Source organism: Ictalurus punctatus, chromosome 18, assembly GCF_001660625.3.
Source record: "Ictalurus punctatus breed USDA103 chromosome 18, Coco_2.0, whole genome shotgun sequence".
Taxonomy (NCBI): Eukaryota; Metazoa; Chordata; class Actinopteri; order Siluriformes; family Ictaluridae; genus Ictalurus; species Ictalurus punctatus.
In genome coordinates this window covers 5,168,796-5,181,609 of record NC_030433.2, presented here as the reverse complement: position 1 = coordinate 5,181,609, position 12,814 = coordinate 5,168,796, and the positions used below count along the sequence as shown (strand labels likewise).

At 38.8% G+C, this 12,814-nt stretch overlaps 1 protein-coding gene across 2 annotated transcripts in view; it reads right to left on the bottom strand.

Annotated features, from left to right (window-relative positions):
• Window positions 1–12,814, bottom strand: part of dnai1.2 (dynein, axonemal, intermediate chain 1, paralog 2) — a 33,427-nt gene that overhangs the window by 7,830 nt on the left and 12,783 nt on the right. Inside the window, exons 17-20 of one of the 2 annotated variants that reach the window (XM_017493485.3) lie at window positions 12,656–12,804; window positions 9,663–9,762; window positions 4,078–4,260; window positions 3,288–3,690 (exon numbers count right to left, since the gene is read on the bottom strand). In XM_017493485.3, coding sequence (XP_017348974.1) covers window positions 3,622–3,690; window positions 4,078–4,260; window positions 9,663–9,762; window positions 12,656–12,804 — 501 coding nt within the window. In that variant the 3' untranslated portion in view covers window positions 3,288–3,621. Of the gene's footprint in view, window positions 1–3,287; window positions 3,691–4,077; window positions 4,261–9,662; window positions 9,763–12,655; window positions 12,805–12,814 lie in introns of those variants that run through there. The other variant, XM_017493484.3, reaches the window with a different exon arrangement.

The following is a 12,814-nucleotide window of genomic DNA, read 5'->3' as shown; positions in this document are numbered from 1 at the left end:
GAAAATCTGTGTTGTGCTTGGCAGTTTATTGGTCACATGACCAGCTGTGTTTTTTGTTGTTGATTTTTTTTTTTTACTTCAAGAGAGAAATAAACTTTTTTTTTTTTTTATAGTTGCTATAATGTAAGTGATGACAGGAACGAATATGTTTCTTATAATGTATGATGTTCTTAAATTATTAAAAGCAAATTGTAATTGTTGGCAAACTGCTGTGGTGCACAAAGTAATAAAAGCTTCAGCTCTTGCAGTTATTGGAAAACTTGAGCGTGGTAACTGCATCACACTAACGCACACTGATTATTTTCCTACGGCATCACGCCTTGTTCTGGACAGGCTAATTTTTTACTCCTAAATCTTGCCCCTTTTGGGGATTCCATGTTTTTTTTTTCATCAAGTGTCCTGAGATCATATCTACAAAGACGTGTGTAGAATGATTATAATTGTGGACATACAGATTAAGACTGGTCATATATTTTTTTTAGTTATCGGGAGATAAATTTCCACAATAATACATTATTAACTATTAGATCAGAGTTCAGAAAGAAAAAACAAAACAGCAAGGATTGAGATTGTAACTGAGGAGGAAAAGCAGAGGCACATCTGTAGTCTGGAAATGCTTTGGTCTGAAACGAAATGAGACTCTGAAATGACTCATAAAATACTTATGTTACAAAAGTCTAATCATAAATGCATAATGGTGCAGAACTTAATTTTAGTGACAACAATAAAAAAAGATATTTTGTAGTACTTTAATTACATTTATTTATTTATTTATTTATTTATACGTTCATTTGAATATGTTTATTCAATCTATTTTATTAAGAAGAAACTCAATTTGCAGTACAATCTTACTTTAAATATGGGTTTTCACATGGCTCTTCCTGTAAAGCTGTAAAGCAAAGATGCTGTCAAAAATAACTGCATTAAACAGTAATAAACTAAACAAAATCAATATTTGGTCTGAAAACCTTTTTATTTATTTATTTGTTTTTTTTAAAGCATCAGTAGTCTCATGTGCAATTTGTTTTATAAGGAAACTAGCTGGTAAGTTTTACTGAACATGTTGGAGAATCTGCCACAGTTGTTCTGGGGATTTCAGCCATTTCTCATTATGCGATCTTGCGTCCTCGTGGACTCGCTCTACGTCACTCTGACTAAAAGTTACCAACATTGAAAAAGTGAGCATGCACACTTCACAGTTTGCGTATAAATTTAAAAAAAAAAAAATCAAATCAAGTCATTTTCAGATTAAACAAATCTTGATTTCTTTTCATCCTTATGATAAGATTTTATAAGATCAAGGCCATAGGATTGAGGATCAAATCTGATCATATAAACAAGATTTGAGCTTAGTACGAGCTTAGATTTGGCCTTTTTATAACAGTGAGCCGGAATAATAGGATTAAAGCAGGCCTGGAGGATGTTCCTGCAGTACTGTGCACGAACACCGCTCACTGTCGAGTCTTTTTGCTCTTTTTGTCACCGTCATAGACTCTGCGTTATCCTTTAACCCACACCATGACCACATTGATCTAAAACACACAGTCGCACGCACACACACACACACACCCCTCGAGCGGGCTAATTCACAGCTTGGGAATCATAAAGGTCAGACTTGATCGAATTTGTAAAAGACCACCACAAGATGTGGACTGTTGTTTTGTTGTGTTTTTTCTACTTTCTTAGCAGCTATGAGAGCAGCGTATTGATTAATTTAGCAATCGGTATAAAAGTCTTTCACTAATCCATCTTTTCAGAGAACGTATAGAATAAAGACGTGAAATTCTAAAACAGGAGCTTCTTCAGTGACACATCAGCGCTAATTAAAGCTTATACCACAGCGCTGTTGGATTCTCCAATCTGATTCAATTCCTCTAACAGCAGCTCTGGGTGCGATTCAAATCAAGGGTTTATATTAATACACTCGTTCTAATACGTTATGGTTTCTACAGTAACGGCTCATTCAGAGTCTAGAATAGCGCAAAATCACTGTTTCAAATTCATGTTATTTAACAAAGAAAGACTTATAGTCTTTGATAAGGTAAAGTTTTCTCTTAGGAAACGTTAATGTGACATTCATGGAAGAAGTCTCCAGTGTCAGCGTTTCGTAACACTGTAACTTTAGGTTTTCCCGGGAAAGTCTTTAGTACAGAGGGCTTTTTGGTTCCTTGGTAACATAACAAGCTGCGATTTTTTTGTCTTGTTCAACTTCAAGCGAGAGAGAAAGAGAGGCTGGTGAGGGAATGAGTGCTGTAAATGGAATTTGTTTTGTGGACATTGTACAACATGAACCGTAATTCTAAATGGATAAACTGTACGTGTGGTGCGTTTATACATACAGTAAAATATCCAATCGTCCAACTGCTATGGTATACGAAGAATCAGGTATACGAAGTAGGTAAATAATAAACTTGGGTGTGGCGTTAGTGACTCCGCTTTGTGTCGGGTGGCGTCGCTCTACCCCGTTATTGATTATTTTCCCATGACATCATGCCCCATTGTCCTTACATATTACCTTCCATCCTAGTAACTCCTGGTACATTAGGTAGTGTATATAACAGCATCTCCTTACCATTCCATGGTGCAACGTTGGCCTGTGACATTTATCACCACAGCTGCTGTATTTTGGCGAAACATTTCGAAGGTGAAGCAGAGCAGTAGTGGCCACACAGATTTGTGTTTTTGCAATCACAAAAGACACACTTATTCATTTTGGCAAACTCCCAGATGGCGGCATGTCCCTAAAGCATATCGAGTGTGGTGGGGAATATGATACAGAGAGAGAAAGAGAGAGAGGAAGCTCAGAGATGATCATTATCTGCAGGGAGCAGCTCAGTCTACGTGACACTGTTATTTATCCCGTTCAGTGCAGGCTTAGGTCTTACTCATGATCACTGATTCACTCCAGACGAAAAACCCACAATCACTGGCATGAATAATGCAAATAAATGCATGAATACCGAGTAGCTTGATGTAGAGGACAGGGCGCTTGTTAATCGGGATTAAAATAGAGAACCAGCATGATTATGACTGAATATGAATGATTGAGAGAAGAAAATAAGCAAATGAGCTAAGAGATGACCGTTTGCTCAGAAAGACCTCGGCACTGTAAGACATCATTCAGAGCTTACAGTACATACTGCTCTCATATGGAACAGAGCAGAATGTTAAAACATAATACCACAGCGCTGTTGAATTCGCAGCTCTGACTGCTCGGAAGGTGTTGATTCATTTTCCTATAACAGCAGCTCTGACAGTAGTGCATCTGTTATATCGATGTGCTTGTCCTAATACATTATGGTTTCTTGTATGGGTTATTATAAATGGAATAAGAAATGAGCTGTTATAATTGTTGACATGGTGAATGACATATTTATTTATTTAATATTTATGGAAGGAGTCTCCAGTTTTCTTTCCTGTCTCTCGGTAACATGACAAGCTGCATTAACTTCAAGACCGTTTCATGGACGTTCCACAGCAGTAAATGTGACTACAATGGATCAAATGTATGACGTGTTGTGCTTAAATGAATTAAGAATGTAATTTGGAAAAGGTAGAGGAATAAAACGTTCCTGAACGTGCAAAATAAGAGTTAGTGCTCTCATTCAAGCATGTTCGCCCTCACCATCCCGGATTGGTGGGCATCGTACGAGAACGAGACAGTGGGTGGGAACTGGTAAAACATATACGCTGGAAGAAAATGGAATCAAGATCCAAAAGAAAAATTGAGAAGCAGGGATGACTGGGTTAAAGTGTTACACAATGATACAATGAGTTCATACTACTAAATTATTTTTCTGCTCTTTGATCAATAATAAATGTGAAATTTCCCACAGTAGGATTGGCTCACAGACTGAATATGTTCTTCGGGGTTTTTATAGTTTATATGAGGTACGAAATCCAAATCTTGTCTCGGCTTAATGACATTAAAACTAAAGCTAAGTGAAAATAGATATCAAGCCTATTATTAATTAGCCTTAAGTATGAATATACTGACCTAAATAGATCACAATTTAGTGCCTGAGGCTAGCAGCCAGGAGCTCCTGTGAGTATTTTGGGAGAGTATAGCATTTTTACCTTTGGCTTCTTGCGGAGGTTGGGCGAGAGCTTCAGGCTGGTGACGTAGCCTCGGTCATCTCCCACAATAATGATGGGGTACACGGGGTTAAACTCAATGTGAGTGAGCTTGGTCTTCTTAGACACTACAGACTGCTGGCAGATGGCTTCATATTTGTTGATACTCAGGTCAAAGACATGCACCTGTGAGATAGATTGAAGAGCAGGATTAGGGTAGTTTAACTCTGGCTAATAAAGGCAAAGTGAAAAACGAAAGAAAAAAATGAGTGGAGGTATCAATTAGCATCTTACTAAGCTTGGTGTATGTACTGTTTATAAATGTTGAGCTGGCCCAGCTGACCTCCATTTTGGAACAAGCTTGCCAGAGGAAAAGATCTAGGTAACTTTGAAAGAGGGTTACTGTTTCAAACAGAGTAGTGTCTAAAGTGACAACTCTATCAGTAAATACGGTCGCTCAAATGTGCAAGTCAAAAATGACAATGATTGCGACAACATTTTTGTAGGAGTCATTTTTCTAAAACATTTGCATTGACCCATGTGTTCCCGAGCTTAAAGGTTCACTGCAAATCAATGCAAAGTACTGATCACCATAAGAACTGCGGTTGTGGTCTCTTCCAGGATAACCCCACCCCAATCCACAGGGCATGATGGCTCACTGAATGGTTTGGTTAAGTTAAAAGTGATGTAAATCATATGATATGGCCTTCAGAGTCACCATGTCTCAAGATGGATGGATGGAAAGTAGGAAGGATGGATAGAAGGAAAAATGAATGCAGAGAAGGAAAGATGGATGGATGGATGGATAGAAAGAAGGAGGGAAGGAAAACCCTTTGGCCATGCCTACTTTGGGTTTTTATGTATATATAAGGGAGGATGGATGGATGGAGGGATGAACAGATGAATGCAAGGAAGGAAGGACAAATAAATGGATGGATGGAAGGTAGGAAGGATGGATAGAAGGAAAGCTGGCTGGATAGATGGATAGAAAGAAGGAGGGAAGGAAAACTCTTCAGCCAAACACATTTTAGCATACCAAATGTAGGTGTAGTAAAATTCCTGCACAGTACAAAAGGATTCAGTTTTTCCAGATGTCCTTGCTTTGTCCCAGCCTTGCAAGCAAATTATGTATCCAATTAACTGTGCGGCTCTAATTTACTGGTCCAGCAACTCGAGCGAGGTTGTTAAACACAAGTCCAGAAGGGTCATACACCTACAGAGATTTGCATTTTCTTTTATCTAACAGAACGATTTTATCCCAGAAATACACTGTTACTTAGCAGAGGAGTTTAACTCTGCAGTCTGACACCACTGCATTAGAGGAAGCAGCTCAAGCTCACAAACAAATGATGCAGTCTGTCCCCAGTCAAAAGCATCTCATAACAATATCCCCCCCCCCCCCCCCGCACACACACACACACACACACACACACACACACACACACACACACACACACAGAGACGGTCAGTGCAGGTGATAGATAGAAAATAACGTGTATATATAGAAATATATGAAGACTGCAATTGACAGTTTGAACATCTCAATCTGATAAGCAATAAATAAAGAGAATGAGAGAAAGAGTTAGAAAGGGAATTAAAAGAGAGAAAAAATGTGGCTAATTATGGTGCTGATCATATTTCATGGCCATTAGGCCACCCACCTCAGCAAGACAGCCAGTGAAAGTCAGGGGACAGAGGCTGAGAGTGCCCGTGGTAAAGTATTAGTCAAGCAGCATGGCTCATAGTTAGTCAGAGAGCATTACCAAATGCACTTCTCTATTCTAAGCAGCTGAGGCAGGGGCGCAAACACAAAAATACACACATAAGGGCTGGAGAAGCCATCTGTAACTGTAGGAGGACCACTGAAACACACAGTCACATACTGACCAACAGCATGGCTCTGTGGTGGAGTCACGTAGCAGCTGAGTTTCAGGAATGCTGCTCTGAGTGTATAAACTAACTGATGTACACAACAGCATTCTACAAGAATGGTTACTTTCAGTATAGAAGCTGTGAAGGTATCGGTACAGTATGATTCAGTCTTTGTGTCCTATTTGAGATTAATGTACCAGACCGTAGAATATTCTAGCCTCAAGGAGAGGAGCAGAATTCTGGAGAGATGCCAGTCTTACTGCGACTCTGGCACTTGCTACTTATTTCCACAGTGTGACTCGCACACTCGTGCTGGCACACAATCCGACTGGCACTAAGAAAGACCCTAGAGCCAGGAACAGCTCCGTGATACACCACGCAACTCCAATCTAACAGAGTGAAGCTCGAATTAGCTAACGCCAACTGGCACGGCTGTAAACAGTCAAAAACAAGAAACGCTCACAGATGCACCGTACAAAATGGCCTTCTTTAATGAAGTATCCCATGAGGATTGAAACAAGAGCAGAATACACATTCCTATAAAGTAGCCTCTCTCAGACCGAACATCCGTGGCCAAAAGTATAAGGACACCTGACCGCCACTCCCTTAAGTGCTTGTTAAACATCCCATTTCAGAACTATGGGCATTAATATGTCATTGGTCCCCACATTTTTACTTTAACAGCCTCCACTCTTCTGGGAAGGCTTACCGCTGGCTGTGGAGCATGGCCGTGAGTGAATTTGTGTGCTTTTAGCCACAAGGTCAGCCATTGATGTCAGGCGAAAAGGCCTGGTGTTCTGTCAGATTTCAAATTCAATCCAAAGGTGTTCACTGGGGTTGAGGTCAGAACTCTGTGAAGACCACTTGAGTTCTTCCGAACCAACCTTGGCAAAACATGTCTTAATAGACCTCGCTTTGTGTACGGTACAGGGGCACTGTCATGCTGGAACACGTTTAGCTCCAGGGAAGGGAAATTATGATTCTACAGGGTACAAAGACATTCTAGACAACTCTATGCTTCCTACTTTGTGGCAACAGTTTGGAGAAGACCCAAACTTTTGGCCATATAATGTAGCTGCCACTGTATAACCCCTACATTCACACTAGCTAGGTAATAAACACAGTTTTTCTCCATAGTTCCAGTGCAGTACAAGGAGTCTATCAAACTTTCAAGCAGCAGGATTATTCTTTTAAGGAAGCTTTGTATTGGCTTCCACTCACTTTACGTTGTCTTCAATTGAAAATTAAAGATGCGTCTAAACCTTTCTAGTATTTTGCCCTTGTCTGCTACTAGAAAAATGAGATGTTCTGCCATTTAATGCACAAGCTTGGCTTGCTTCACAGTTTCCAAATGAGCATAAGTAATGACAACATAAATCAGCAACTCAAAAGAACTGCACCATCATTTCATAGGAGATCATTCAAACGAGAAAAATATATTCAAAGTATATTCCCATTGATATAAATATATCGATATATTTTCTCATATGAATTCATAGGGGTGCCAATAATTGTTGCACACCTATATTTAACAGAGACTCTTTTTTTTTTTTGATAAACCTGTGTCGTATTTGCAATTGTTTGATATCCATGAGAGCAGAGTATTTCAAAATGTTAAACAAGAAACACCATTTTTCACAGCCTTCTTTGCTCATATTTGGGAAACGGTGCCAATATTAGTGGAGGGCACTGTATATAAGCAGTGACAATGAACTGGATTATATTAATTATTTATCCTCTGCAATAGATATTACAGTGAGTTATTGCATTAACAGGATGAACAATTGTATTTTTTTTTATTGTATCACTGAAGGAGTCTCCAGTGAGTGAATGACTGTTCATAGCTCATAGCTGCTATGACGTAACAGTAACTAACTTATTTTGCAGACGTTCTTTAAATGTAACTATAAATGGATAAAAGTAAGACGTGTCATTCTGTAATAAATATTTTTTTAAAAACTGTAATTTGGGGGAAATTGCCATGGTAGAAGAGGAATAAAACCGTTCACCTTCAGGGTGGTAATAGTAACGGCTTCATCGTATCGTCCCATCCTGATATATTCCTATAACACCAAACCCGTTACATAATAAATGTCTAGAAAGACTTGAGATGACTTTTTCCATTCACAGCTACTACAAACAGTACAGATTTAGATTTTTTTTTTTTTTTTTCCGCACTACAAACTCAAGACCTGTGTCATCCAGGCATCTGCTCCATCTTGTGAGACTCAGAGATACATTACACAAGAGGCCCAGCACTGATATTTATAAATATGTAGTAGCAGAAACATTTTGGTTACTGCCATTTTTTACCACAAGCTCAAAAAGCTCGACAGTGCACACAGGTGACATGAGCGACCTGTCACCTTCTATTGTGTATGTGCAGTGGAGCTGAAGGAACCAGACATGTCTTCGGCATCTGTTCTAATAGTTAATGTCAGGCAGGTTAATGGCTGCTCCTGTACACTAACACAAACAGACATGGGCGACGGAGTGTGTGTGATGTTCAGGTGATTATGCAGCATTATGAATCAGCAGGAATCAGTGGAATCCCATCATGTAGCTGCTATGCTGTTTCATTAACACCTATTACACTCCTTGAAGCGTATGTGTGTGTGTGCTTCTGTTGCTGTGAGTAGTTTCGTATTTCTTTGTAAATAATGAGAGCGTCATCACAAGTAATTACTCACAACTCTCACCATCATTTTATTACTGCATGACATCAGCATTGTGTTCACTGCCAAACACTTCAGGCTAAAGCTCAACAGTGAGTGGAGATAATATTTACACAAAATATTACGAATAAACGGTAATAAAAATGGCAGCAACAAGGTTTGATGCAAGAGAAGCTGCTTTTAAAGGTGCTCTATAAAATAAAGTTTATTATTATTATGATTATTAAGAAAGATCATACTATAGCAATTTCTGACTGTTGCCGGTCTCTCAAGTACATAAATGGGTAAGAAATACGAATGGAAAAAAGAATTTTAGATCATAATTTTCTCTTATATTATATTATATTATATTATATTACTATATGTATATATTTATATTTATTATATTTGACCAATTCTATGCCTGTTCATAAAGTTCTTCCATTTTTCCTGTAAATAAATAACATGGAACCATGCAACCCAGTTTGCTGGATGGATGGATGGATGAATGCTTGGATGGATGGATAGTTGGATAGATGGTTGGATGGATAGAAGGAAGGAGGGAAGGAAAACCCTTAGGCCAAACCCATTTTGGGTTCATTTTGTTCCCCCATAACAAATGTAGCTGTAGTAAAATTCCTGCACAGTACAAAAGTATGTCGTCTTGTTTTTCCAGAAAAAGTCCTTGCTTTGTCCCAGCCTGGCAAGCAAATTATGTATCCAATTAATTGTGCAGCTCTAATTTATTGGTCCAGCAATTCGAGCAAGGTTGTTAAACACAAGTCCAGAAGGGACGTGTAACACTTAACAGTTTGCTCATTAGGTTACTCTTATGTTAATATAGGACAATTGAAGAACCTTGTGATTTTCATGGACGAAAATGACGTTATGGTTTAAAAGTACCACCAAGATGTATTAAGATCCTGGCAGCGTGACAGTCTGAACTGAAACTGAATGAAATTATGACGTGTCTACAGATTCCCATCTCTAGTATCGATGTCTTTTTGCATTGTGTAGTAGTAGCAGATTGACGCAGCTTAGCTTCTGACTGAAGCAGCTTACCTTTCCATCAATGGTGACCGCAGCGAATACAGTGGAGGAGTACGGAGACCAGGCCACGTCACCCACGGCTGTGTTCAGGTCAAAGGTGAACATGGGGGTCCTGAGAGACACATGGGAGAAGCCTTATGTTAATCCTACTTGGTGGAAATCTCTGGGTGTCTTGGAACAGCAGAGAGAACAGATGCAAGTGAAAAGATTCTGAGGACTGTGCATTAATAATTGCTCTTAAATGCACTCCGTGGGTAGCCAGAATCTAATCCTGCATGGAGAAAGATGTGCACCAAGCAAGAGTAAGAAAACAATTAGGCAAAAATTCACTCTCATAATATAATAATAATAATAATTAATAATTATGTGCGCCTCAAATTTTTTTTAAACAACCAATTAGACCCTAGTCCTGCCTGCTTGGTTCGTTATGGTTCATAAGACTGAGGCGTGCGAATTCCCCAGTCAAATTTACTTTGACTTTGAAAAGAAATTTAGTGGTAAGTAAATGTGTGTCTTTCACATCCCACAGTCTTTCCCTTTCAGTGAATCCCCCCCACCACACACACACACGCACCAAATCAAGCGCATCATATAATCCTGGTGGCTCAGAGGTGCAGGGAGGTGTTGTCATTCTGAGCAGGGAGAAAGAAGACTACATCGTCCCCTCAGTCTCCCTCTTTATCACACAGAATCTTTCTCTTTCACTCTCTCTCAAGCCACACTGACCCTGTCCCGGGTGATGCAATCACGTACGGACAGCCGAGAGGGACAGCTATTCACGCCTGGTCTAGAATCTCCACTGACCACAATTCCTAACAAAAACAACCTCATACCACTTCAAATACTAGCCGAGTACCAAAAGTGTACATTTCATGTGCTGTAATCATAAACACTGTCTTGTGCTCATCCAAGGACTCTTATTCACGATGATTAATATTCATTGAGTTGAGTTATTATTCAGGTGTCAGATGTAATTATAAGCACTATTCATACACAGTAAAATGAAGTATCAAGTCCAAGACAATTTAATTATATCTCATTGAAATTTGTGTTTTAGGCTGTAAATGCACTCAAAGAAACTATGAAATGCCATTCAAGGCCAGTATTAAATATATAAACATGATGCTATTAATTACCTAGTAGGGGGGAGGCCATATTGTTAAATTAAACCAAATTTCAAGTGATAATTACAACTTGGACTATTCATGCAGCAATACATTGACATACATACACTATACTATTATTTGAGTATATTTCAGTTTAATGCTTGCTATTCATATATTTTCTCATTCATAATCCACTTGTCTTTTTTTTTTTTTTTTTAATTTTTAAATGATCATGTTTTTATGTTACATCATATTCCATTTGACAGCAAGGTCAGCATTTTCTATCCCTCAATTTTTTTCTGGCTTAAAAGAAAATACTTGTTTTTCAAGGTAGTGGTCTAGAGAATCTACTCATACTGAAAATCCTTTCGTCACACTTAGTACTATTCTACACCTGTATACTTTTAATGACTTCTAATCGCACTCTCCGGTGTCACCCAGAAGAGAATGTGTTCCCTTTTAAGTCTGGTTCCTCTCAAGGTTTCTTTCTCGAGTTTTCTCAGGGAGCTTTTTCTCAGCACTGTTGCCTCTGGCTTGCTCATTAGAGATCTAAATCCAGATATCTCTGACGCTGCTTCATAACATTGTCTGATGTTAAGAAAAGGTGCTGTACGAATACAAATGAACACAAACATACGTCTTAAAGGGAGAAATAAAAACTGAAGTAAAACTAACAAAACTGTTGCTACTTGTTCTAGTGATTATGTGAATCTTCACAGAAAGTGAGACAAGTGTGTGAGCAGGTTAGCATTACATCTCTAACAGAGAGTGGATGAATTTATTACACTTAATGTAGACCTAAGTGGCTCCCCATTTCGCCGAACAGCGCTTCCGCATTTTCACCGTCAATACAGCTTACTTTCAAGAACGCAATCCGGTCCAAAATGCATGCCTACAAAAGAATCGTTCAATTATTTACGATCGTTGTAGGAGAGATGACCGCTGTCTATTTCCTTCTTTACTGCACTAGAGCCCTCTGCTGGTGAACTTGGGTTGAACCGGTAAACCTGTCTTAGAAACTACAGCCCAGAATAATGTGACTCCAGCATGCATAGTGCGCTTTGTCAAAATGACATCATAATTATAATCATCACTCACCCAGGGCTCTCTCTTTGGCAGACTGGGATTGGCTCGCTGATTTGTCAAATCATTGTCTTGACAAGCTAATTATGTTTATTTTAATAACAACTGTAGGAGTTAAATGCATTTAATGTACGCTTGCTATTTTTAACGTAAAGATAAATAGAGTTTCGATGGTTTCTATGGAGCGAGGCTATGAAATGTTTCTTCCAATTGGCCGAAAGATACTGATTACTATTCTATAAGAGCAGCTCTGACAGTAGTCACATGTTTTTATTAATGTGCTTGCTCTAAAATATTAATGTTTTGATAGTAACGATTCATTCCCATAGAATAAGCCAACAAACATAAACAAATATAAAAACACAAAGAAGTTTAACTGTTAACATGATGAAACTTTAGGTAAGGAAATATATAACATTTATGGAAGGAGTCTCCAGTGTCAGCACTTTGTAACGCTCACATTTAAAACCTTGTGCTTTCACATAAAATGGTTAGCTGTGGAAATGAATTTTTTATTAACTTCATTAGAGCCTTGTGAGGTAACGTTTATAGCTGCTATAATGTACGTGAAAACTTGTCTCACAGATGTAATAAACAGATATTTAGCAAATACGAAATGGTAATGGTTGACAAATTGCTGTGGTATAAGAGGAATAAAACACTTCAGAACTTTAAAAAATAAACAACTTCAGGGTCGTAACAGAAACTCCGCTTTGCAGTAGACCACCTCCTCTTTTATTCCTTACATAACATGGTCTTTGGTTTACGTTTGCCGTGATGTTGCTGTGATGCTCTGTAATACAAAGGCGTACGTACGTGATCGTGTGGTCCCATATCTTGACAGTCCAATCCGAGCTACAAGAGATGAACACTTTCGGATGGAAGTGGTTCCACTTCACGGCATCGACAGACAGGCTGTGTGCAGTGTACGTCTCCAGGAACTGGCTAGAGTAGGATTTGGAGCACTGCAAACGA